Genomic DNA, 23,664 nt, shown 5'->3' on the forward strand with positions numbered 1-23,664 from the left:
AAACTAAGTAATAGAAAAATAGGAGAAATTAACACAAAATTAACTAAAATCATCAATAACTTATTCATTAAGCTATTTTTTTGTCTCTCTACAATGAATATTTATAATGAAGAGATAAAAACCATAGAAATCCCAATTCTACTACATATTTAAAATATATCCGAAACTCAACTAAGATCTAAAATATCAAAAAAATCAAAGGTGATGATCGAATAGAGCAACTGAAACTCTAATACCATTTTGATGCAAGGATTACTCTTGAACTCCACAAAAATTGATACCCTAGCACAACTACAAACTAAGTAATAGAAAAATAAGAGAAATTAACACAAAATTAACTAAAATCATCAATAACTTATTCATTAAGCTCTTTTTTTTGTCTCTCTATAATGAATATTTATAATGAAGAGAGAAAAACCCTAGAAATCCCAATCCTACTACATATTTGAAATATATCTGAAACTCAACTAAGATCTAAAATATCAAAAAATCAATATCCAACTACGATAATTAAAGAAAACCATAAATAATTAAGATGGATCCAAATGAACCCGATAGTGTCTCGTTCTCGCTTCTACGTTAGTGATGTATCCTAAATAGGCGATATGTTGAGCATTCGGCAGTGGGATTTTCATGAACCAGAATTTCTTTTCAAATTTTTAAAATTGCGAGAACTTGAAAATATCTTTGCAGTTGTGACCTATGTCACATAGGTATATTTCCAAGCGTTTCTAAAAATATGGGTATGAAAATACAGCTGCTCTCTCTCTCTCTCTCTCTCTCTCTCTCTATATATATATATATATATATATATATATATATATATAATCGAGTGTATCGTACCAACATGGGCTCTACGTGGTTGGTAGGAGCAATCAGTGCACGACTCCTTGTGGTGGGACATTACAGATTCAAAACCCAATGATACATTGAATAATAACCGGTGGAAGTCGGCCTAACCCTAGCTTGCCTTTCAAAAAGAAAAGAATCTAGTGTAACGTCACATGGCCCAGGTGTCAAACGTGCAGCCTTGCGCCATGCATCCTTTTTTTTTTGAAAATTTTCACTTTTAGTGCAGTTTTGAACCTCCACTAAGTGTAAAAATGCAAAAAAAATGCAGTTGTTGATAACGACGACACTTCACCCGTATCATCAGATAGTTTGTCTGTCTGATGGTACACCCTACTATATATATGTATGTGCGCATCAGAGCAAAAATGTAGATTACATTTGTAAGTCGATATAAAAAGTATAAAACATAAAATTGAAGGTGATTTCTATTTAATAGTCCTATACCTTCGGTAGTATCAAATATTTGCACCCCCTTAACACACACTCGCGTGCACACACACTAACACTATAAGAATGAATGAAATGGTCGACATAATAAGGGTAAATATTGACTACTAATACAACAACAACAACAACTATGCCTTCATCCCAAAAAATTGGGGTTGGCGATATGAACCAACAAAGAAAATCATTCTGGATCTTCCACATGCATCCTTCTCCTCCAATCATTTCTATCCAATGCCATGTCCTCGGTGAGGTTCAAAGCATTCATATCCTTTCCTATCATCTCCATCCTAGTCTTCCTAGGCCTACCCCAACCTCTTTTAACTAATATATTTTTCCATTTCTCCATCCTTCTAACTGGAGCATCATTAGGCCTTCGCCGAATATGTCCAAACCACCATAAATGATTCTCTCTCATCTTATTTTCAATGGATGCAACACCTACCTTCTTACGTATCTCCTCGTTTCGAATCTTATCTTTTATTGTATTTCCACACATCCATCTAAGCATACGCATCTCAGCTACACTCATTTTTTGAATATGATGTCTCTTGGCAGCTCAACATTTCGTACCATATAGTAAAGCTGGCTTAATAGTCGTCCTATAAAACTTTTCCTTCAACCACAATGACATTCTATGATCGCACAACAGTCCAGTTGCACTTTTCCATTTCATCCACCCAACCTTTATCCTATGATTTACATCTTCATCAATTTCTCCATACTTTTGAATGATAGATCCCAAATATTTGAAACAATCATCCACCAGTATTTCTTGCTCACCAAGCTTCACTACACTCCCATCACTACTTCGTTGCTTACTAAACCGGCATTCCATATATTCTGTCTTACTCTTACTCAACTTAAAACCTCTTGCTTCCAATGTCTGTCTCCATAATTCTAACTTAGCATTAACCCCAGCTCTAGACTCATCAATCAAAACGATATCATCAACAAACAACATACACCACGGTACATTTTCTTGAATTGATCTCGTAAGCTCATCCATCACTATAGCAAATAGGAAAGGGCTTAAAGCAGATCCATGATGTAACCCAATCGTTATAGGAAAATTGGTTGTCACCCCTCCACAAGTGCGAACATTGGTTACTACTCCTTCATACATATCCTTAATTATACTAATGTACTTGAGAGAAACACATTTCTTCATCATTGTCCACCAGAGAACGTCCCTAGGTACTCTATCGTATGCCTTCTCCAAATCAATAAAAACCATATGAAAATCTTTGTTCTTATCTCTATTTCTCTCAATAAGTTGTCTAAGAAGATGTATAGCTTCCATAGTTGATCTTCCAGGCATAAAACCAAATTGATTATCCGATATCATGACAACCTTCCTCAACCTAGACTCAATCACCCTCTCCCAAAGTTTCATAGTATGACTCATGAGTTTTATACCACGATAGTTTGTGCAATCTTGCATATCACCATATACAAGATTGCACAAACTATCGTGGTATAAAACTCATGAGTCATAGTATGAAACTTTGGGAGAGGGTGATTGAGTCTAGGTTGAGGAAGGTTGTCATGATATTGACTACTAATGAAGGTATAAAATATTGACTACTAATGAAGGTATAAAACTAATTAGATAGAAATCATAGGTGCAAGTTGTATCTACTCAATCTAACCACGCAGAGTGGTTTGTTTACTGAGGATTAAGCCTTGGATCTTGCTTCCCTTGTGTAAAAATGTGATCTTTTGAGTTATGAAATTTTAGTACATTATGTGTCGTTGATTTTTAACCCATTAAAAAACCTAATTACTTGTCATAATCACATGATTCAAAACAAGTTTCTTACTAAATAAACCATGTAGATCACATCCATAACATTTGATGTACTAGAAATAGAATTTTTATATTTATGCAAAATCGTGAAGTATATGCAAATACATAGAATATTTGTGGTTTAGTGGTTTTAGTTTCACCGAATGTTCGCAAATAAATTTATGCAAGTTCACGCGGTTCACATAAGAAAATGTGTGATTCTGGATTCAAGTGAGACTTTGCACTAACCAACAAGCGGTACAATTTTATCGCAATATCCCATCAATTCGCAATTGCAAAGGGTAAAAAGGTCCTAACGTGGTTGGGTATTTGTGATTTTGAACACAAGGAGAATAGCTAAAATGATAAGGCTTTTAGGGAAACGTGTCAAATTAGTCTATTTTTTTGTGTTTTAGATTAGAGTTGGGGTTATTTATAAAACCATGGCCAGTTTATTTTTATAATTCAGGTTCATACCTAGAAAATTTGGTAATTCATTTATTATATGGTTAACCAAAATTATACCTCTAGTTAGTTCCCCATGTGATGATTCATATTTTCATTTCCAAATCCTTATTTTACCCTCGTAATTATTAAAAACGTCAGTTTTACCGCTTACCTGTTTCCCCAGTTCTCTCATCTCCTTTGTCAACTTCTGAACACGTTACAATACTATCACTTTTCAATAGTATTGAAGTTGAGTAAACAAATATAATTGGATTTGGATCAACACATTGCTCATTTTAGTCTTATGCAAATAAAAATGTTTTGCATCTTTTCAGGAGACCCAAGGCTAGAGATGCAAACAGATCACAAAATGAATCTGGTCAATCGTGACCTGAAACTAGATTCGAATTTCAAAGTGGGTCAGGTTTTAGATCCAGATTTTGCATGGATACTGTAGTAGAATCCCATATCCATGTGGTATAATAGCTTGCGGCATTGGAACGGCGAAAAAACAGGGCTAATTACATTGATTTTCAAGTGGCACAAGTCAAAAGGGACGTCCCCAACCTAATTTGAACATACTTATTTACTTTGTCCTAACACGGATCTGGCTAGTCCCGACTACATTTGTACCAATATGACCCAGATTTAATTATATTTTTTCCGGTTTTGATATACTCCCACCCATTCGCTTCCCAACTCAATACCACAAGTCCCAAATCCTAAGAAGAACAGAAGCAGCACTTAAGATTTGAGTTGGATCCTCATCAGAATCTGGATCCACTCCCTAAAGGCATGACCCAACCCGTTTGCACTCATATGATTGTATTGAGAGAGAGAGAGAGAGAGAGAGAGAGAGAGAGAGAGAGTAATGAAGGTGAAACAGATAAAGAGAAGAAAAATTAATCGGGATAAAATTGGTGCAAGTTAGAATTTATTGATTATTAATCATAATTAGGAGAAGAATAGTAGAATAGTTAACACAGGTATGCATTTGAATAACTAAGGATAAAAGTATGCATTTGAACAACCGTTTTTTTTTCAGTACGAGTTTGAATTATAAAATAAAACTATGTTTTTGTAAATAACCCTTGAAGTTTTAGGTCATATTTTTGTACAATGTGCTATTCTCGGTTTTATAAGCATTGGTTGCGCTTGAAATTACCAAAGCTCCATTTTCAATTTTTTTTTTTAAACTGAAAGATTAAAAAATCCAATCCGAAAAAGTCAAGGTCCGGTTGGTATTGATCCCGTCTCTTGGGGAGGAAAGATATCCAACTTACACGCTAGGATCATGCAAACTAAAAAAGAAAAAGAAAAAGCGATCAACTTATTTTCCAAAAAAGTGTGAAAAGAAATTTTCCATGCAAATACATAGCTTTAGCCTGGCTCATGAAGCCTCTCAAGCCTAGCCTTAAATTTAACCGTTTAAAAAAGTTGAGACCAACTTTTGTGCATGAGTTCGTTAAGGCTGGTTTAAAGTTTTCTCGACATAATATGCCAGCGTGTACTTAAATATTTTACCCCACGAGAGCGCGAGCGAGAGAGAGAGAGAGAGAATAATACTCCAAGAATGTCCCAACAATTGAAATAACTACATAAGGTAAGGCAAGTAAGGGCAGACATTCTCCAGTTTGGGGTGGTAAGGCCAGCCATGCAGAAACGAGAGGCCTACACGCACATCTATAATCATTTTAAGCTGGATTGGCATTACCAAAGGTCAGCAAAAAGTTTTATCATTTGATAGTGCTGCTTTACTTGAAAACCAGAAGCCTTCCTCAGTCAATGGGCTGGCAAGCCTCAAGCTTGACCAGATATTGACAATTAAAAATACAGCATACCAAGAATTACTTAACAAAATATGATTTCCATAACCATCTTGAACTCTTAAGATAACACCCTCCAATAGAAGGCCAAAGCAAAATACAGACACAGGTGTGAAAAAGTGGGACGGAGGTGTAGATCTGTTCAAACGACAAACAATGAACTCAAACATGTTATATGTTCTAAGTGGCATCAAAATACCAGGCTCTCAGAAGTTCAGCAAGTACTCAACAAAAACAATAGATCAATAGTCAGATGGACTGATGACATCATCAATCTTCAGTATCATCTTGACCACCTGCGTTGCCAAAAGTATCTGTTGCTGTTTCCCAATCAGTGTCTCAAACACATTCTGTTCACGCATGTCATTTGTTCCAACATCATTGCAATCTATTCCATAGTGCGAATTGTTCTCCTATAAAAGTATGGCACAATCAATCAACTCAATGACAGAATCTTGGAAGCTTCAAAGAAATTTTGCTAGCACACATCAGAATAAAACATTTGAACCAATACATAAGGTAGATGGAAGAACATACCTTAATTTGCTGAGACTTGACAGCAGTCAATGTGTCAATTGGCTTCAAGCCACTGTTTTCTGCCAATGCCATTGGGATGGAGTCTAATGCATCGGCAAAAGCCCTGATGGCATACTGGGAAGAAGAAATGTTCAATATTAACAACTGCAGGAACACTAGGTTTAGGCAAAAAAGCTCGAGCTTGTTTAAATCACAGACTTGGATGGCTAAAAGCTCAGCTTGACCTCACTCATTTAATAACGGGTTGAGCCCAACAGTTATGAATTTAGCCTTCACCCATGATGAATTGATGTGCCAGGTTACAATCCCACCACCCCTATTTTCTCTTTTCAAAACACACACACACACCAGTGGCAGGTTTTGTGCAACATATTGTACTGTAAGCCACCAAGGACAGGCGTAAAGGGGTGACTAACGGGGGTGTTAGTGGACATTCACACATTAGGCAATAAGATATGTGGGCATATCCACATGTTATGCAAACAGTCTTACGCTCAAAGAAAGAAATGGCAGCAAGGAGCTATAGACAACATAGGCAATCCCACAAAAGCAAACAGTAAATACAACAAAATGCTAAAGAAAGCCCATGATGGAGGTCATGCTAACTTTATTAAGCAAAAAGGCAACTGCCAATGTTTAAAAGTTGTGCATCACCATAGAACTTATGCCTATGGGGCATATAAAAGATTCTTTTCAGAAAGTACAAAACAACTTTTTTTCCCTTTTAGACATGGCTCAGCTTGAGGTTAAACAAGCCAAGCTCAATCTTGACCAAGCACAGCTTGAACATAGTGTTCAAGTGAGGCTTGGCTTATGTGTACACAACAGTGCTCGTGCATGCTAATGCCATATGGCCCATACATCTTGAATGCAGCTTGAATACATCAGAAATCCAAATAAGTGCTAATACAGTTCTCATAACAATACATGACTAGGTACAGAGTAAATGGAGCTGTTACAAAGTATCAGTTAGAAGTTTATCATGAAACCAAAGAGTGTTTGCAGCTTATCTTTACTATGGAAGGGAATGACAATGACTTTTACCTGCTCAACTCCGGGATTTTTATCAGCTGCTGCCTCCACAGCAACTGAGCAAGATATTTCAGCAGATCCACCTCCATACACAATCGAGTTATTACGGATCAAATTCCTTGCAACACAAAGGGCATCATGAATACTACGTTTGGTCTCCTCTATGATCATTTTGTTACCTGAATCACCAATCAACACAATTCCTTGCATCAGTAGGCAGATTGATAAAATCTTGAGTATCCACTAAGGCATGACTAAAATTTTTGAGACTTGGAGAAAGCAAAAGATACCTTCTCCAAATACCATATAATTCACATGACAATTTCAGTTCATACAGATAAAAGCAGCCACGGTGTGGAAAATATATTCAAGTCGGCAAAAACAGTCAATAATACTAGAGATGCAAAACCAAAAACATCTAAATAATAGCACTATGAGAATGCCTACATGGCATCCTTGCATCATGTCTATATTTGTACCTCACAACAAGGTACAATAGAAACAGGATACAAGATTAACACTAATAAACGTCTAGACTAGTTAACCATTGCAAGATGGGCATAAAGAATAAATATCATTAGGGGGATAGTTGTAAACACAAATTACATAGTCCTTTAACGTGCATCATAAGATATTATCCATGGCTCAAGAATGGACATGAAGCTAGAGACAAGGTAACCTACCACCACGAATAAAGATTGTGACAGCCCTTGAGTTTGCACACTGCTCAATGTAAAGCATTCTATCCTTTGTAGTCCCAAATGATTTTTCTCGAACTAATCCAGCCTGTACAATTCAATGAAGGATGCGTTTCTCAAGATGGAACAAGAATTAAAGAAGCAAATCAGAACCATAACATTGCAACAGCATCCGTGTTGCAGGGGAAAAGGCAACCAAAATGGTGTCTTTATGCAAACATTAGAAATGAATCAGGATTCACGGTTTGGCACAGAATAATGTATTCCAAGATGCCCCATTGACGTTACATTTTCAACAATGACAATATGCATCAACAAAGTGCAGGAAAAACCAACATACATAAAATTGCCTATTGTTGCATAATATGCACTAGTTTGAAGTGAAAATGTTAGAGATTCTTGGATTCCAATAGTTAGATGTTAACACTCATATCTGTGGGTATGATGCTTCTACGTCATTAAAATGAAAAAAATAGAATACAAAGAAAAAAGATTCACTTACCATGTTCAAAGTCAAATGGGTGTTGCAAGTCTGTGCAAATCAAATACAGCCACAGCCAATGATTGAAGAGCTAATTCACGAAAGTTCTAAGCAAGACCAAATGGCTTTCAGAGCAAATGCAAGAGATCTCTCATTGGCTGGAAATGCACTACCTCTACATGGAAGCATCATAAATGGAAAGACTTCAAGCTCTTCAAAGCAGCTATTAGAAGAGAAGCATCCACTTTTGGAGAAGAATCATTCTAGTGGAACATCCTTGACAACCCTCAGGAAGATGGTTCATTATAGGCCAATGGTTAAGTAATTTGACTCAATCACAGGGCTCACATATCCCAAATAGGGCGACGAAGTGGCTAAGCTAGTGGAAGCAAGGAAGAAATTAGATGACTGTTAGAATTCTCTAGAACGATGAACAAGAAACTGCAGAGAAGAAAGATAATGGGGCTGCAACTGCTCACGTTTTTCCAAATTGGAAAAATCGTGATCTCTTCCTTTAGTTTATAAAACAAAACCTAATACATGGTACTTTACAAGTAACTCTAATAGGTTACAAGTATTTACAAGTATGCCCCAATATTGGCTGGACATGTTACAAGTAGTTTGGATCCACATCCGGATCCAAACTTAAATACAAATACAAATGCACGATATTGGCCATGTCTAACAGTCCCCCTCAAGTTGTGCATGATTTCGAATCATGGACACCTTGCTCTTTAGGAACCAAAAATGACACTTTGTGAGTCCCTTAGTGAACAAATCAGCCACTTGGTCTTCTAGGATTAAGAGATATTTGAATAGCACTTTGGTTGTCACAAAGAAGGAAGCAACTAGCAATCAGTTACTTTAATTCTGTTAACAAATGTCTAGTCCATGTTACTTCTGCCGTAGCAGCAGCCATCGCCCTGTATTCGGCTTCCGTGCTAGATCTAGCAACTGCCTTCTGTTTTTTACTACTCCAGGAAACAAGATTGGCACCAATGAAAACCCCATATCCTGACTTTCGATCATCAGTCTGCATCTGAATAAGCAATGATGTCATGAGCATTATTCACGGATTTGCTTCTGGTATACAAAAGTCCATCTCCAACAGTACTCTTCAAGTACCGCAGTATCCTTTTTACTGCATCCATGTGCCCCATCCTTGGCTCATGCATGAATTGAGAAACTTGATTGACTGAATATGTGATATCGGGCCTGGTAAAGGTGAGATATTGAAGCATTCCCACTAGACTCCGATATTTGGTGAGATCATGATACAAGTTTCTGTCTCATACACTTAGTTTCTGGTTAATTACACTAGGCGTAGCAAGAGGCTTGCAATCTTTCATCCCACCCTTTTCTAACAGATCCGGAGTGTATTTATGTTGAGTCAAAGTAAGTTTATTTTCTTGATTATCCACCTCTACTCCAAGAAAGTACCGAAGATTTCCAAGGTCTTTCATTTTGAACCTTTGACTCAGAAGATCTTTAGTTTCTTGAACATGGTTCTCACTGTTTCCTGTAATAATTATATCATCAACATATATCAACAAGAAGGTAGTAAACTCCTTACCTTGAAGAATAAAGAGAGAATGGTCCCATTGTGATCGATAAAAACCATGTCTTTGAATTTCTAAGGAGAAGCTCTCAAACCAAGATCGAGACGTTTGTTTCAGTCCATAGAGTGCTCGATTTAGTCTGCATACATATTCCTTTGAATCTCCTTCTGTATATCCTGGCAGTTGTTCCATGTATACTTCTTCCTTCAAATCCCCATGAAGGAAAGCATTCTTCACATCTAGCTGACTTATTCTCCAACCATAATCTACAGCCAATGAAAGAACTATATGGATTGTGCCCATTTTCAAAACTGGACTAAAAGTTTCATCATAGTCCTGTCCAAACTCTTGGGTGAATCCCTTTGCTACGAGACAAGCTTTGTATCGTTCAACACTCCCATCTGGTTTGTATTTGATTTTGTAGACCAATCGTGACCCAACAACATTTTTATCTGAGGGTCGAGGAACAACTGTCCATGTTTGACACTGGTACAAGGCTTCCATCTCTTTATTCATGGCTTGAATCCATTTTTTGGAGTTAATGGCTTGATGAAAATGTCTAGGCTCAGTCTCTTTCTCAATCTGTGATAAAAATAACTAAAAGTTCTCATAACTGACCCATCTTTCAATGGGATGCCGAGCTCTTTCAGATCGCCTGATTGGAAGTGCTATTGATTGGTACTGGAGAAGTAACGTCATTGGATGAATGAAGCGTAAGAGCTTCTTGTTCAATACCATCCGGAGTCAAGAGTGAGTCCCTTTCTCTTCTCCTATAAACTTGTCCAGCAAACTTGTTAATCTCTGGAGGATGTTCTATTTCAAGTTCCTGTATGCCACTGTTTCCATCTTGACAGGATATTCCTTGATTGCAGGAGGAAGAGCACTCATTGTTTGTTTCAGGAAAAAGCTCTGCACTGAGCCATGAATCATAAAATAGCGCACTCATATTGGTTTGGGCAGAAACATGTTCTCCATCTCCAAAATCACTTTCATCAAAAACTACATTCCTAGATATCTTGTTTCGTCTACTGTCAAGATCATAACACCTGTACCCTTTGTGATGATCTGCATATCCGACAAATTTGCACTTTGATGCCTTAACTTGAAACTTATTTCGCAGAGAAGAGTCAATATGAACATAACACGTGCAGCCAAAATTTTTTAGTTCATCACAATCAGGATGTTTCCCAAACGGGACGAAATAAAAGGATTTATTTTCTAAAAGCTTCATGGGCAGGCAATTAATAATGTAAACAACATAGTGAAAGGCCTCTGTCTAGAGTCCTATGGGAGTACGACATCCGTGCATCATGCTCATAGCACTCTCCACAATGTGACGGTGTTTCCGTTCTGCAACTCCATTCAATTGGGGCGTATGCGGACAAGATATTGTACGATTTATCCCACTATCTTGGAGATAATTGATAAAATCCCTAGAGTATTTCCCCCACCATCACATTGGAAATGTAAAATATTACAAGAAAAATGAGTTTTGACAAATGCATGAAAGCAACGAAAAATAGAGAAAACTTTCAATTTATTCTTCATGAAATATATCCAAGTAAAACGGGAGAAATTATCGATGAAGATAACATAATATTTGTTGCCAGAGTTAGAGGGATTAGGGGCTGGTCTCCACACATCAGAACAGACGATTTCAAACGGCCTTGAAGCTCTCTCATTTATTGAATGGAAAGGAAAAACATGACTCTTACACATTTGACAACTTGAACACATTTTATTAATTGAACTAGGAGTCAAGCTAGATTCAAGAATAAGACCATCGGATACTAATCGCTCAACAAAGACTTGACCACAATGACCAAGACGTGAATGCCAAAAATAAGGCTTATTACATTTATTCGAAGATTGCAAACTGAACACATGAACATTCTTTGATGACATAGACTGAGGAGAGGACTTCAAGGTAGGTTGAACACAAGTAGAAGGATCCTCCTGGAAGACATACATATTTCCCCGGCGTTCCCCTCTAGCGAATGTCTCCTTCGTTTGTAGATTCTTGACATAAATAGAAGACAGAGTAAATTCAATGGAAGAATTGGTATGATCAACAAGCTCAGAAACGGAAACAATATTTTTTGTAATATCTGGGGCATGAAGAACATTGGAAAGATGAAGTGGAGATTTAGGCAAGGGAATAAAAACATTTCCAATGTGTGTGATGGGATGGTGTGACCCATCTCCAGTGACTATGCTACTTTTTCCAAAATAGGGAGTTAAAGTAGAGAATTTAACCGCATTACTTGTGACATGAGTAGCTGCCCCAGAATCAATATACCATACTCCTTTATCATCGCGTTTCAGATCAAGTTCGGACAACATTGCCAAGAGAAGCTCTTTCACATCTCCACCAAACTTTGAAGAATTATTCTTGCGTCCTGACGAGCTCTCACCCTTTTCAAACTTTCCTTTGTTCTGCGGATTGTGCCAACAATTGACTTTTATATGGCCTCGCTTGTTGTAAATATAACATGTGGGTACGTTTTTCATATTATAAAGAGGTGAAGCATTCGGAGTAGGCAATAGCCCACGCCCCCCTGGAGTACCTCGTCCTCGTCCTCTGCCACCACCAAAATTATTATCACCACGTCCCTGACTAAAAGAAACACCAGTAGCAAGAACCTGTCCACCAGTTTCATGTGACATCCCCTTCAGAGTCATCTCATATTGAAGTAATTTTGCTTGCAAGTCCTCAAATGATGGTAGATCAGGTAGACATAGCAGTGAAGTCGAGAGAACATGAAATTTCGGTCCCAATCCATTCAAGGTTTGCTTGACCTTGTCTTTATCTGTCACTTCATACCCTACAACGGCAAGTTGGTCACTGATAGTATTAACATTGTTCAAGTACTCCATGACAGACATGGAGCCCTTAGTCAGAAGTTGAAATTCACGTTGAAGAAAAGAAATTCTAGCCTTTGATATATGAGAGTACGTCTTCACTAGTCTGTCCCACAATTCTATTGCTGAGCATTCGTCGGGAATCCCCACCAATACTTCTTGAGAGATAGTGATGCAGCCTTCAAAGGGCTGTGACAAGAGCATTGAAGACACAGCTTGTCGATGCGCACTCCAGTTCCTGCGTAACCTTGATGAAGGCTGGTCAGGCACGACTGTGTATAATCGGATGCTGAACAGGCTTAAAAGCAATAAATCTCACCCAAATGGTGAGTTGAAACTGATTTTATTAAATACTCAATGTCTCTGGCAGATTGCTGATAAACAAGTTGAATAAAGAATGCAAACAACGAACTGTAATGGAAAAAGAACGAATGAAAGGGAAAAGGAAAACAAGGCTGCTGAGAAAAGAAAGAATAAACTGTAGTGATTCTCCAAAGACTGCCTCACGCAGCCCTAAGTCGTGCTTTTTAAAGATGGTCACTGGATCCGGGTCCGGACCCGAGAAGGCTTCCATTCGGGACTGGATCGGTGCTGAGCCGGGTCTTCCCTTTTCTGGAGTAGGTGCGCGTTATCTTCCTGCATCGAGTCAACTCACCTGGGGTCGGACCCTGCTGCTGGGTCCGATCGTCCATTCCAACTGGTGGGTCGGGTCCCCTGGCCGTGCCAGGGTCACATGGTACTGGTACTGGTACCGCCTGCCCCGCATCAGATAGTAGAGATAATAAAGGCAACTGCAGCCTGATCACGCTTCATCCAAATCTCGTACTGGGGATTTGAATTTGTTGTATAGAATCAGCCTCATTTCCATCCTTAGTTCCTTGTTTAATAAATTTTGGAGGGACTGGGATTGATCCAGTGAGATGTCCAGAGAGACCTTGACTTTTAATAAAGGGAAAAATTTGTCTTTTCCGGATCAGGAAATTCGAATTGGTAAGTTTTTCATAAATAAGTTGACCAAGAAAATTAGATGAGAGAAATGACTGACAAGGAGAATCCATGAATAAAATTTTTGGCGTGTGCAATCACGATGCAATAGAATAAGACTCGTCTCCTTCTTTTTTTTACTCGAGAAAGCTCGAGTACTTAACGTGAATGAGAAATCACAGGCCTGGTGTACAGATGTAATCTGATTTCAATTTTTTATTTTATTTTTTTTTATGATTGCACACAGCAGTAACGAATGCAAGCAGCAGCATAAATCGAGGATTAGGGAAGAAAAGCAAATCTAAACTCGATATGGAATCGTGAAACTGAAAGAAAAGGTTTTCGTGAAACTGATTTGACGTAAACCCAAATCAGTTTCAGGAAACAAAGGAATCGTGGATCGTGAAACAAGTTTGTCCCAGACCCAACTGGTTTGAGGGAGATAATGGTTACCGTGAAACTGGTTTGAAAAACAGACCCAATCCAGTTTCAGAGAAATGAAGATTAGGGAATAAATTTAACGCAAATCAGAAGGGAGTAATTTGGAGAAAGAAATAGGAGAATGGGAATAAAAGAAGATATTTAGAAAGGGGAAGACGCAAAACAGTGAACAGGTAGAAAAGAAATAAGGAGGGAAATAAGATCTCTTAGAGACGCACCTCTTGGAAAAACCTTCAGCCCTCGGATCAGAGCTGCTCTGATACCATGTTAGAATTCTCTAGAACGATAAACAAGAAACTGCAGAGAAGAAAGATAATGGGGCTGCAACTGCTCACGTTTTTCCAAATTGGAAAAATCGTGATCTCTTCCTTTAGTTTATAAAACAAAACCTAATACATGGTACTTTACAAGTAACTCCAATAGGTTACAAGTATTTACAAGTATGCCCCAATATTGGCTGGACATGTTACCAGTAGTTTGGATCCGGATCCGGATCCAAACTTAAATACAAATACAAATGCACGATATTGGCCATGTCTAACAGAGACTAGCTTGAAGCAAAGCAAAAACCCAGATTTCAAAGAAAGGCAAAAAATTTCAAACTTGGCAAAGCAAATCAGTAAGGATAGAGAGTCTAAGCCCAAAGTGGAGACTCTCACTCATTCTCAGATGGATGATAGAAGGGCCAAAGGCCTAAGCTATCAATATAAGGAAAAAGGGCACCCAAACTACGAACACAAGGGATTGAACATGTGTATGATTGTGGATGATACACCTGTTGACAGTGAAGAATCACAAGTCCCAAGACTAAAGTGAGAGGGAATTTGAGATAGCTATGGGGTCAGCTATTGAAGCCAATTAACATTCAATATCAGGGATTAAGGGACCTCTTCCTATGGGAATTGAAGGTCACTTGAGTAGTGCTAATATGGGTGTGTTGATAGATGCGGTTTCCACACCTAATTTCGCTCAAGGTGACTTAGTCAACCAAATTGAGTTTCAAATCAAGGACCAGCTGGGGTATGAAGTGATAGTGTGTGATGTTAACCCACTCCCATGTTTGGAGGAGTGCCAACGTAATCCACTCGTGTTGTCAAATGCTAAGCCCAAGGTTGACTCGTATCTCCTCTCCATAAAGGAGTTGAGATTGTGCTTGAAATGGTTGAATGGTGGGACATCGGCAAGATCAAGTGGGATATTCATAATATCGAAATGAGCTTCCAAGTTGGGCCACACAAGGTCAATTTAAGGGCCCAATGCCCTAAGGTATGGGATACAAATGAGGCTGAGCAGGCACTCAAGGCATTACAAGAGGCTAGATGCAAGACATTGCATATGGCTCAATAGGGTGAACCTAGTATGAGTGAGATGAGTCCAGTTATGAGTGGCTCAGCCCAACCAGTTATGGTTGTGACTTTGAGCAGCTTAGAGAACATTTTTAGTGGGCCTAAAGGCTCCAGCCAGGTCACACGACCATATGATCAGCTCCATGCCCGGAACCATTTCAATGAGTGTAAGGCCCTACTTCTTTGCCGACACACCCAAGAATGAGATGATATGTGTGGTGTTCTTACAAGAGTCCAAGTTTATCAGTTCATGGGTTGATTAACCAATTCTAGATCGGATGCTAATTAGATCCATCAAAGAAGAAATGGCTCTCAAAATAGCTATGACCAGTGTTGTGAAAAGCGTTGAGGCGTAGCGAGGTGCTCCACCAAAAACCGAGGCGAGGCGTAAGCCTCAAGTTTTTTTTTGAAAACTTTAAAAAAATTATAAAAAAATATCTAAAAAAACAAATAAATAAAGAAATGCTTTATTGATGAAATAACAACCAATAAGAAATAGAAAATCTCAAATAAGTATTAAAAAATATGAGATTAACATATAAAGGTAACTAAAAACTGATTACATAACTAGAAAATATATGAGATTAACCAAAAAAAGTTAAAATATATGAGATTATTCTACAAAACTGATTACATAACTGAAATAACTGGAAATACATGAGATTAAGGTTTTCTCGACATAAATCTCACAGAATTTCACATTGACTATAGGGATTTTCTCAACCAAAAATCTCAGCAGTAATTTATGTTATAGCAGGGATTTCTCAACAAAAAATCTCAACAGAAATATACTTTAAACAATAGAGACTTTTTCAAGGCAAATCTCAACAGAAACACACGTTGACAGTAGAGATTTTCTCAACTAAAATCCCAGCAACAATCATGTTAACCATAGGGATTTATATCCACAGAAATTCCAGCAGAGATACACTTTATCATAATGAATTTATCAACAGAAATTCTAGCAACATAACTTTTATAGCAGACATCTATATATTGTGTTATGATTAAAACCAACACCCACAAATAAAATAAAGATAAAACTACTGTATATATATATATATATTCAGTTTTACAAAGGACATCAAGCTGCTGATATCAAAACTAGCATTAACGCTAACTACTGGGTTTTTTGACAAGCCATCCAAACTGTATGAAAAAAAAATACAAACAGCATTAGCACTAAGATGTTGGGTTTTATGAAAAGAAATTCCAACTGAATAAGAATCAAGATGTAAATTTAACAACATTAACGTTAACATGCTAGGATTTATAAAATAAATAATACAAAAAATTCAACTGCAAATAGTTCAAGCTGTTGAAATCAAAATCATCGTCAACTGCTGGGTTCATAAGAAATAATTCAAACTACTGTAAATCAAAATCAATGTCAGTTGTTGGGCTCTATGAAAAGAAATTAATTCCAATGGAGCATGATAGATCCCCTACTCATAAACGAAGCAGCCAACATTTCATTTACAAGAACAGTACCAATAATTACTCATAAAAACTAAAGAAATGCAAATCCCTAGGGGCCATAATCAGTTTCAAGAAGATTATGCCTCAGAAATCTTGTAATTTTTTTTTTATTTTTTTTGCGCCTTGAGGCACAGAAAGCCGCGCCTCAAAGCGAGGCGCGCCTTTTGCGCCTCAAGGCGCGTTTTTGATAACACTGGCTATGACTAAGGACTTCGAGAAAGCATGGGACACTAAGACCAATCTTGTCCCAAAGGTGGGCAACAACTTAATAGTCGTGGGTGCATTAGAGATGACTTGGGTAGGCTGATGAAAGGGGTGCTACTCCATCCAAATTCAGAGGTGGCCAGAATTTATAAAGCTAATAAGTTGATGGTAAGGTCCACACTAAGTGGTATATACTATATCCAAGATATGCACACTAGCACCCAACAAAATTCGGTGCATGCGCATAAAGACTATCGGCGTCTGATTGTGCTCATAGCCCAAATATTCAAATCGAATGAATGGGATGCCAATTCACTCAAGAAGCTTCAGCCAAAGGTGATTAAGCTAATGGTGTTTAGGATAGATCAAATTGAAGTGTTCCACCCAGAAGGAAAATGCTTGAACCAATGCTATTGGAGAGGTGAAGGGTCTAATGACCGGGTAGTGCCCAACCTTCACCAACCGAACTTGCAAATTCCAAATTTATGGGTAGACTTGCATGGGTGAATTAAAGTTGAATGGCATGGGTTTCATAGGAACCTCAATTATGATAAAAATCTGGTTTACATCAGCTCACATAAGAGCATTGAAGTGCTCTCAAGAGTATGGGTTCCCTTCTCCTAATCCCGTATCTTATGGGCATGATATTACAATATAAGATCTGGGATATTTGGACCGGGTACCGGGCAAGATGTTAATAAGTGCTCTCATACTCAGCCACAAGATCTTCCAAGAGATGCAACCTAGCACAATCTACTTTATGTGGGTGCAACTATGTGATTGATTTGAGTACAAAGAATGGGTACTAACTAAAGGAGTGGAAAGGGAACTCTATCAACCAAGTACAACTGTGAGACGAGTCAAGAAAAGGACTCCCAAGGGTGCATTAGGCAATATACACGACAACCATGAGGTGCACACTTGCATCCTACCAAATCTACAATGGTTGATTCAAAGTGGCCAAAACTTGATGCATGACAATGACCACTTCATAAAGGTTGTGAGGGGAATTATCTTACAAAATGTTGTATTTTACGATACAGTATGTATCGTAACCATGGAAAAAATTGATACGATATGCACTCATATCACGATACGAGTGTATATTGTATCTATATCGGGTGTATCGAAAGCTACAACCATGTATCATACCGTATCGTAATATACACATTCAACACACTTTAAAAATGGCCATATCATTTTTTGGGGGGGTTTAGAGACCTCTTGAGGGCCAACTTCCTCATTTGGTATCCACACTACCTAGAAGTAGTGACAGCGATTTGGAGGCCGATCCGTGTGCAAGGAAGAGGGCTTTTGCAGTTTGCTCAAATAAGAGTGCATTTCCACCATTTTTCCACTAAAAGAAGTGGGTTAAGATAAACAATCTTTCACCTTTTCTTCTTCATTCTAATTTAAAAAGATGGTGATCCAATTATTCACTTAATTAAAAGTAAAGGCAAGATTCTTTATAAAATGTGCTTTAATTTATGCATGTAAACAATAAATAAAAATAGATCCGAACAAGGCCTTAAAGAAGTTTCATTAAAAGTGAAAAAGGATCTAAAAGAAATTACTTAAAATTAAAATAAATAAATAAAAACCTCATATCTTACATTACGGCATGTATCGTGGATGTAGTGTAATAGACCCTATTCTCTAACTCGGGGGAGCAAGGTATATCATATCACATGGACTAGCAACACTACAATTTATTATAGCGTATTATATGGTAAGATATGAATTTTCCATTGGTGTCAACACAATACCGAACACGTCATTAGGTGCACTACAATACTTCATGGACAGAGTCAAACCTATCCCATACATGGTCAACAATGTGTCAATGTTATTTATTTCCTTCTATGGTCTTGATTGTTTATTTTGTTGTTCATACCAAGTGTGTCCATGTCGTGCCCCATACCATGTGCATATCTATGTGATATTGCCCAGTATTCCTTCTGTCGACTTCTAGACATGCACCTGGCTGTTACAAATTGGAGACCAAAACAGCTTGTAGTACTCAACCAAATCATTCACACACTAAGTAATTTATGTCACATATAATCATCACCACCAACTTAGGAGATGTTATTCTTCCATGAAAAGAGCAACATCTGTTTATCAAGAAAAGAAGAAAGAGAAGAAATGATTTAAAGACATCAGAAATTCAACCAATGATACATTAATTAATATCTATGGCAAATAAACACTCTTGACAGTGTTGGCAAACAAAGGATGCAAGTAATCAGATCATAATATACGTGAAATGAGACATTGTGCAGGGGTGCACATCACCCTCTTGTCATAACAGATCAGCTTAAGTGAAGAAGATAGAGTTAGATCATTTTGATATACTTGCAGAAAATTTGACCTAGTTGCAGCAGAGCCATTGTGAATATCAGACAATACAAACTGGCAGAGAAGTACCTTTCCTAGCTTCTCTGGTGTCAGTTCTTGAAACCTTGGCACAATCCTTCCACCTAAACAGATGTCATTATGACCATTCCAGTAGATTCTTTAAATAGCAAAAGCATGTAACTACCAAAGGAATACATACATATACATAAATACATACATATATATGTATGCATATAAGTATGTATATATCTGGAACTAATATACCTGTAGCAATTGCAATCAACTCCAATTCCACACCACCAACCCATCTGACTGCAGGCAGTCCACGATGCATCAACAAATGATTTGCTTCATCATCAAAACCCCACTGACATATAACCAGAGTAGCACCCACATCCTGCAGTTACCAAATCAAACCACAAGAAGATTGTTATCCAATCATTTGCCAGAAAAGCTAACATGCACAAGAAATCGTCTGAAGCAGATTTATAGTCTGCACAGCACTGATCTCCACAGACTGGTTTGATATAAAACATATACCCTTTGCAACAAATATCTTTCAATAGGATCATAATATGGGAAGCACCGTTGGCATTCAACAAGGAATCCCTGATGCCACAACAGGGCAACACTGAAATATGAGACAACCAGAAATAATGGAACCAGGCATAACTCAACTTACTTTGCATTTCTGAACCATCTCATCGAAATATTGCTGCTCCTGTTTCCGCAAGGCTTGGAACTTTTCAACAGTGTCAATGTCCACCTTATGCTTAGTCTTTGGCTTTGGTGGCTCGAAGGGGCAAGTTAAAATAGCAATTTTAGCATTTTCTATCCTCTTAGGCATCTGGGGATGGCTCATGTCCTTGTCAACAGTTATGCCAAAAATAAGCTCTGTATCCTCTAATTTCCCCCCAACTTTTCCCTCAACTTTGATCAAATCCAGATTGACATCCTTCCTTTCTAAATCTGCAACAGCAAGTACTGCTTTCACAGCAATCTCAGCTAGTGAACGCTTGCACCGATTAACTCTGCCAATGCAAACATGTCAAATAACACCTCCCCATGGTGAATAGATGCAAACACATAACTTTAGACTAATTAGAAAAGCACACACACACACACACACAATATACATGCATATGCACAGTTGCAGGCAGGACAAGAACATGGACATATACAAACTCTAGCTTATATGTACCCGTTGGTCTTTAACTCATACACTGACCAACACTCTTATAGACAAGAATGGAAAAATAATCATGCACACGTTACAGAGAGGCATGTAGAATTGCCTAGCGGGTAGCAACAAACAAAGAATAGAGAAATATGCAATTTGGGTAGAGAAAAGTGAGAATTTTGTGAGCAAAAAAGGTGACATGATTCAGATACAATAAAAAGTTGACACATCCAACAGAAAACAATCTCGAAAATGGCAAGCACACACTTGTGACAAACTTTCGAATGGCAACATGAAAAAATTCTTATAGAAGAACTGTGGATTTTGTTTTGAAAACTACGAGGTCAACATTTTGAAAAAATCAACAAACAACCATCTGAGATCAATGAAGAATTAAACTCACATCTTTGAAGATAGAGTAGTCATGCAAGGCTGAACCAATGGTTCAATGTTCGACAAGCTGAAATCAAACTTATGAGAAATATGCTCCAAATGCTCCACAGCGATTCTGGAAGCCATCTCGAATCCCTCTGCTATCCTTATAGGATGAATACCATGATCTAACAGCCGTTCAGCTTGCTCCAGAAGCGCACCTGCCATTACAACCACACCAGTGGTTCCATCACCGATCTCGTAATCTTGACTCCTTGACAATTCGACCATTAGCTTAGCTATTTGGTTGTCAACATCCATCTGCTCTAAGATTGTTGCCCCATCGTTTGCTGCCATCAACAAACATTGATAGTAAGACTGCCAGTTGAAGAGAGAACATTGATAGGAAGCTCACTTCGGAAGCGTGAAACCCCACTTGTTTAATGATTTTGAAATTCTATATGAGAAACTCGCTTTCAGATAATGGAAAGCTTGATTTTCTATATACTAAATCGAACTTCTTATGTTGGAATTTCACTTTCATGTTAAAATAGTTGTACTTTCTTTTTGAAATCGTGATTTTAATATAAAACTTGCATATATGATGGGAATTTTTAAGCACAAGGTTTCAATTGAAAGGTGCATTTAAGTAAAAAACACAGGGTTTATCTATTTTTTTATGTCAATTTCTACTCGCTTCTGTTATCTTCCTAAGTGCTTCACGCTTTACACACACAAGCATTCTTGAACATTTGCTTCTTGGTTTGCATAATGCTTCTTGCACTCATTTGTTACACTATGGTGCCAGGTGCATGCACAAATCCAAGAAAGCAACCACAAATTGATTTCAAGCATAAATAGGTAGATTTCATTTTAAGAAAAAGGAGGGGAATGAGGTTTTGTGATAGCAATCTCTAAATGTTTTACATAAGTTGGAAATATGCAAGATATTAAAATACCATTATGTAAAATACCATAGTAAATGAGCCAAAAGTTCCATCTTTGTGTGTTTTTTTATGATAACCCGCCATCCAATGTTTAGATGATCATCTTATTCAGTTAAAACTTAAAAGGGTAATAACAAAAAGGCAAGCATTCGTTTCCACGCTCTTATAACCAGTAAAAATGTGGCACCTAAACAAAGTACGGAACCACTAAAAACGATACATTTCTAGAGAGGGAATCAGAAAGTAAGGCCCTAATTGACGAACAAGCAAAGAAAACCGAGAACTTAGAAAATAAAACAAAGAGAAATATCAAAAGGCAGCGATGGAAGAGAAGGAGATCAAAAGGAGACATGGAAGAGGGAGGGAAGCATTACTGATGGTAACGTCTCCGTCGGGGGACTGGAGCATTTTGTCCATCCCCTTGGGGCCGAGCGACGTCCGGAGGATGCGGGCGACCGCCTTGCCTGCAGCAATGTTTGCTTTCTGAGCCTCGAGGCCCCTCAACCGGTTCTTCTGATCCTGGTCTTTGATGATCAGGAACGGCCTCCCAAACTCGTCGAAAGCCAGAGCCATCTCTCCTCCTCCTCCTTACAGATAGGAATTAGGGCTTAACTTCTCTCTCAATGCAAATGAACGTGTCTCCCAGGGAAAGGGTTAAGAATTCTCCTCTGGTTCAACTCACATGGAGGAGAAGGAAAACCATAGAGAAAGGGGTTGAGGTTAGGGTTAGGGCTTCTCTTTTGATCCAATGAAGACGAGAGAGAGAGAGAGAGAGAGAGAGGGTTAAGGGTTTTAGCCTTTTAGCTTCTTCCAGAAATGAATGAGGTGAAGTTCTGGACCAGTGGGGGCATTTATTCACGAGGGGCACAAACGGGTCCGATGCAGATCGAATTATGGATCTGATCCGGATATAAATGAGGTACAATAAAGTAGGGTTGTGTCTGGATCTGTATTTTCTACAATGATACTAGATCCGTTAAGATTGCTTGGAGTCATTCATTTTTTATGCAGATGCAGTCATGTAGGGATTATAAATGGATTAGATTAAGCCAACATCTGTGTAAAGGTCCGATGGAATGAAGTCCAAAATAAGATGTGAATACATTTGTTCGAATATGATAAGATTTCACATTTGGATTCAGTTTGAGATCCGTTTCTGAGATAACGCATTGGGTGCAAGCAAACAGACACCTGATTGGATCTAATCCGATTGCACTCTCCTTGGAACCCTAATTTTGATATTAGCGTCAGTTTTTTTTAATGGGCTCATTTCTTCATCCTCTATGCACTTAGTTTCATACTGTTTTAAAAAATTTTGTATTATTTGGAGTGGGAAAATGTGAAAAAATGAGAGAGAGGAAGAAGAGGGTGGTGGTGGAGAGTGTAAAAATAAATTTTCTCTTGTTAGAAAACATTCCTCCCCACTCTTGTTGAAGAATATTTCTTATCAAAAAAACTTATTTTTAGAAAAACTCTCTACGAAAAAAGTTTCTCTAGCTTGGAAAGGGCCATTTTGCATAACTTTTCCTACATCTTTCTTCCTTCCTTCCAAACGTACCCTAAGTGACCCAATTCTCTCAAGGTTCAAAATAAATATTTTGTGTACTGAGATTATTTACAAAATCGGGCTGGATACAGATTGGTCTTTTAGGTTGGATCAAATTTCGATTTGAATGAAAATCAATTTTGGTTGGATGTTTTACGTATAAAAATGCATTTCGAATCCAAAATTCAAGACTACCTGATCCCATACACTCCGAATTTGGATTCAAATTTTAATGAACTATTTGCATTTCAGGTTCAGATCCAGATCTGACACGATCCAA

General features: G+C 37.9%; 1 protein-coding gene across 1 annotated transcript; it reads right to left on the minus strand.

Annotated features, from left to right (window-relative positions):
• Window positions 1-5,363: 5,363 nt before the first annotated feature.
• Window positions 5,364-22,665, minus strand: LOC149839032 (T-complex protein 1 subunit epsilon). The gene is made up of 9 exons (XM_090002235.1): window positions 22,213-22,665; window positions 20,923-21,241; window positions 20,022-20,370; window positions 19,604-19,736; window positions 19,409-19,461; window positions 7,611-7,713; window positions 6,940-7,106; window positions 5,896-6,009; window positions 5,364-5,771 (listed from the first exon to the last, which is right to left on the minus strand). Exons 1-9 carry the CDS (start codon window positions 22,409-22,411, stop codon window positions 5,601-5,603), a joined length of 1,608 nt encoding a protein of 535 aa, XP_089858361.1. The 5' UTR covers window positions 22,412-22,665; the 3' UTR covers window positions 5,364-5,600.
• Between the last annotated feature and the right edge of the window lie 999 nt (window positions 22,666-23,664).

This window comes from Nuphar pumila, chromosome 4, assembly GCF_984573655.1.
Source record: "Nuphar pumila chromosome 4, dmNupPumi1.hap1.1, whole genome shotgun sequence".
NCBI classification, from domain to species: Eukaryota; Viridiplantae; Streptophyta; class Magnoliopsida; order Nymphaeales; family Nymphaeaceae; genus Nuphar; species Nuphar pumila.

Bases quoted from the DNA above. Each gene is read 5' to 3' on its own strand.
- LOC149839032 (XM_090002235.1), bottom strand. From the start codon at position 22,411: ATGGCTCTGGCTTTCGACGAGTTTGGGAGGCCGTTCCTGATCATCAAA. The intron at 20,371-20,922 runs GTGAGTTTAATT...TTGCATTGGCAG, and splicing joins ACTACTCTATCTTCAAAGAT to AGTTAATCGGTGCAAGCGTT. The intron at 6,010-6,939 runs GTAAAAGTCATT...TCTTCTTCCCAG, and splicing joins AAAATCCCGGAGTTGAGCAG to TATGCCATCAGGGCTTTTGC.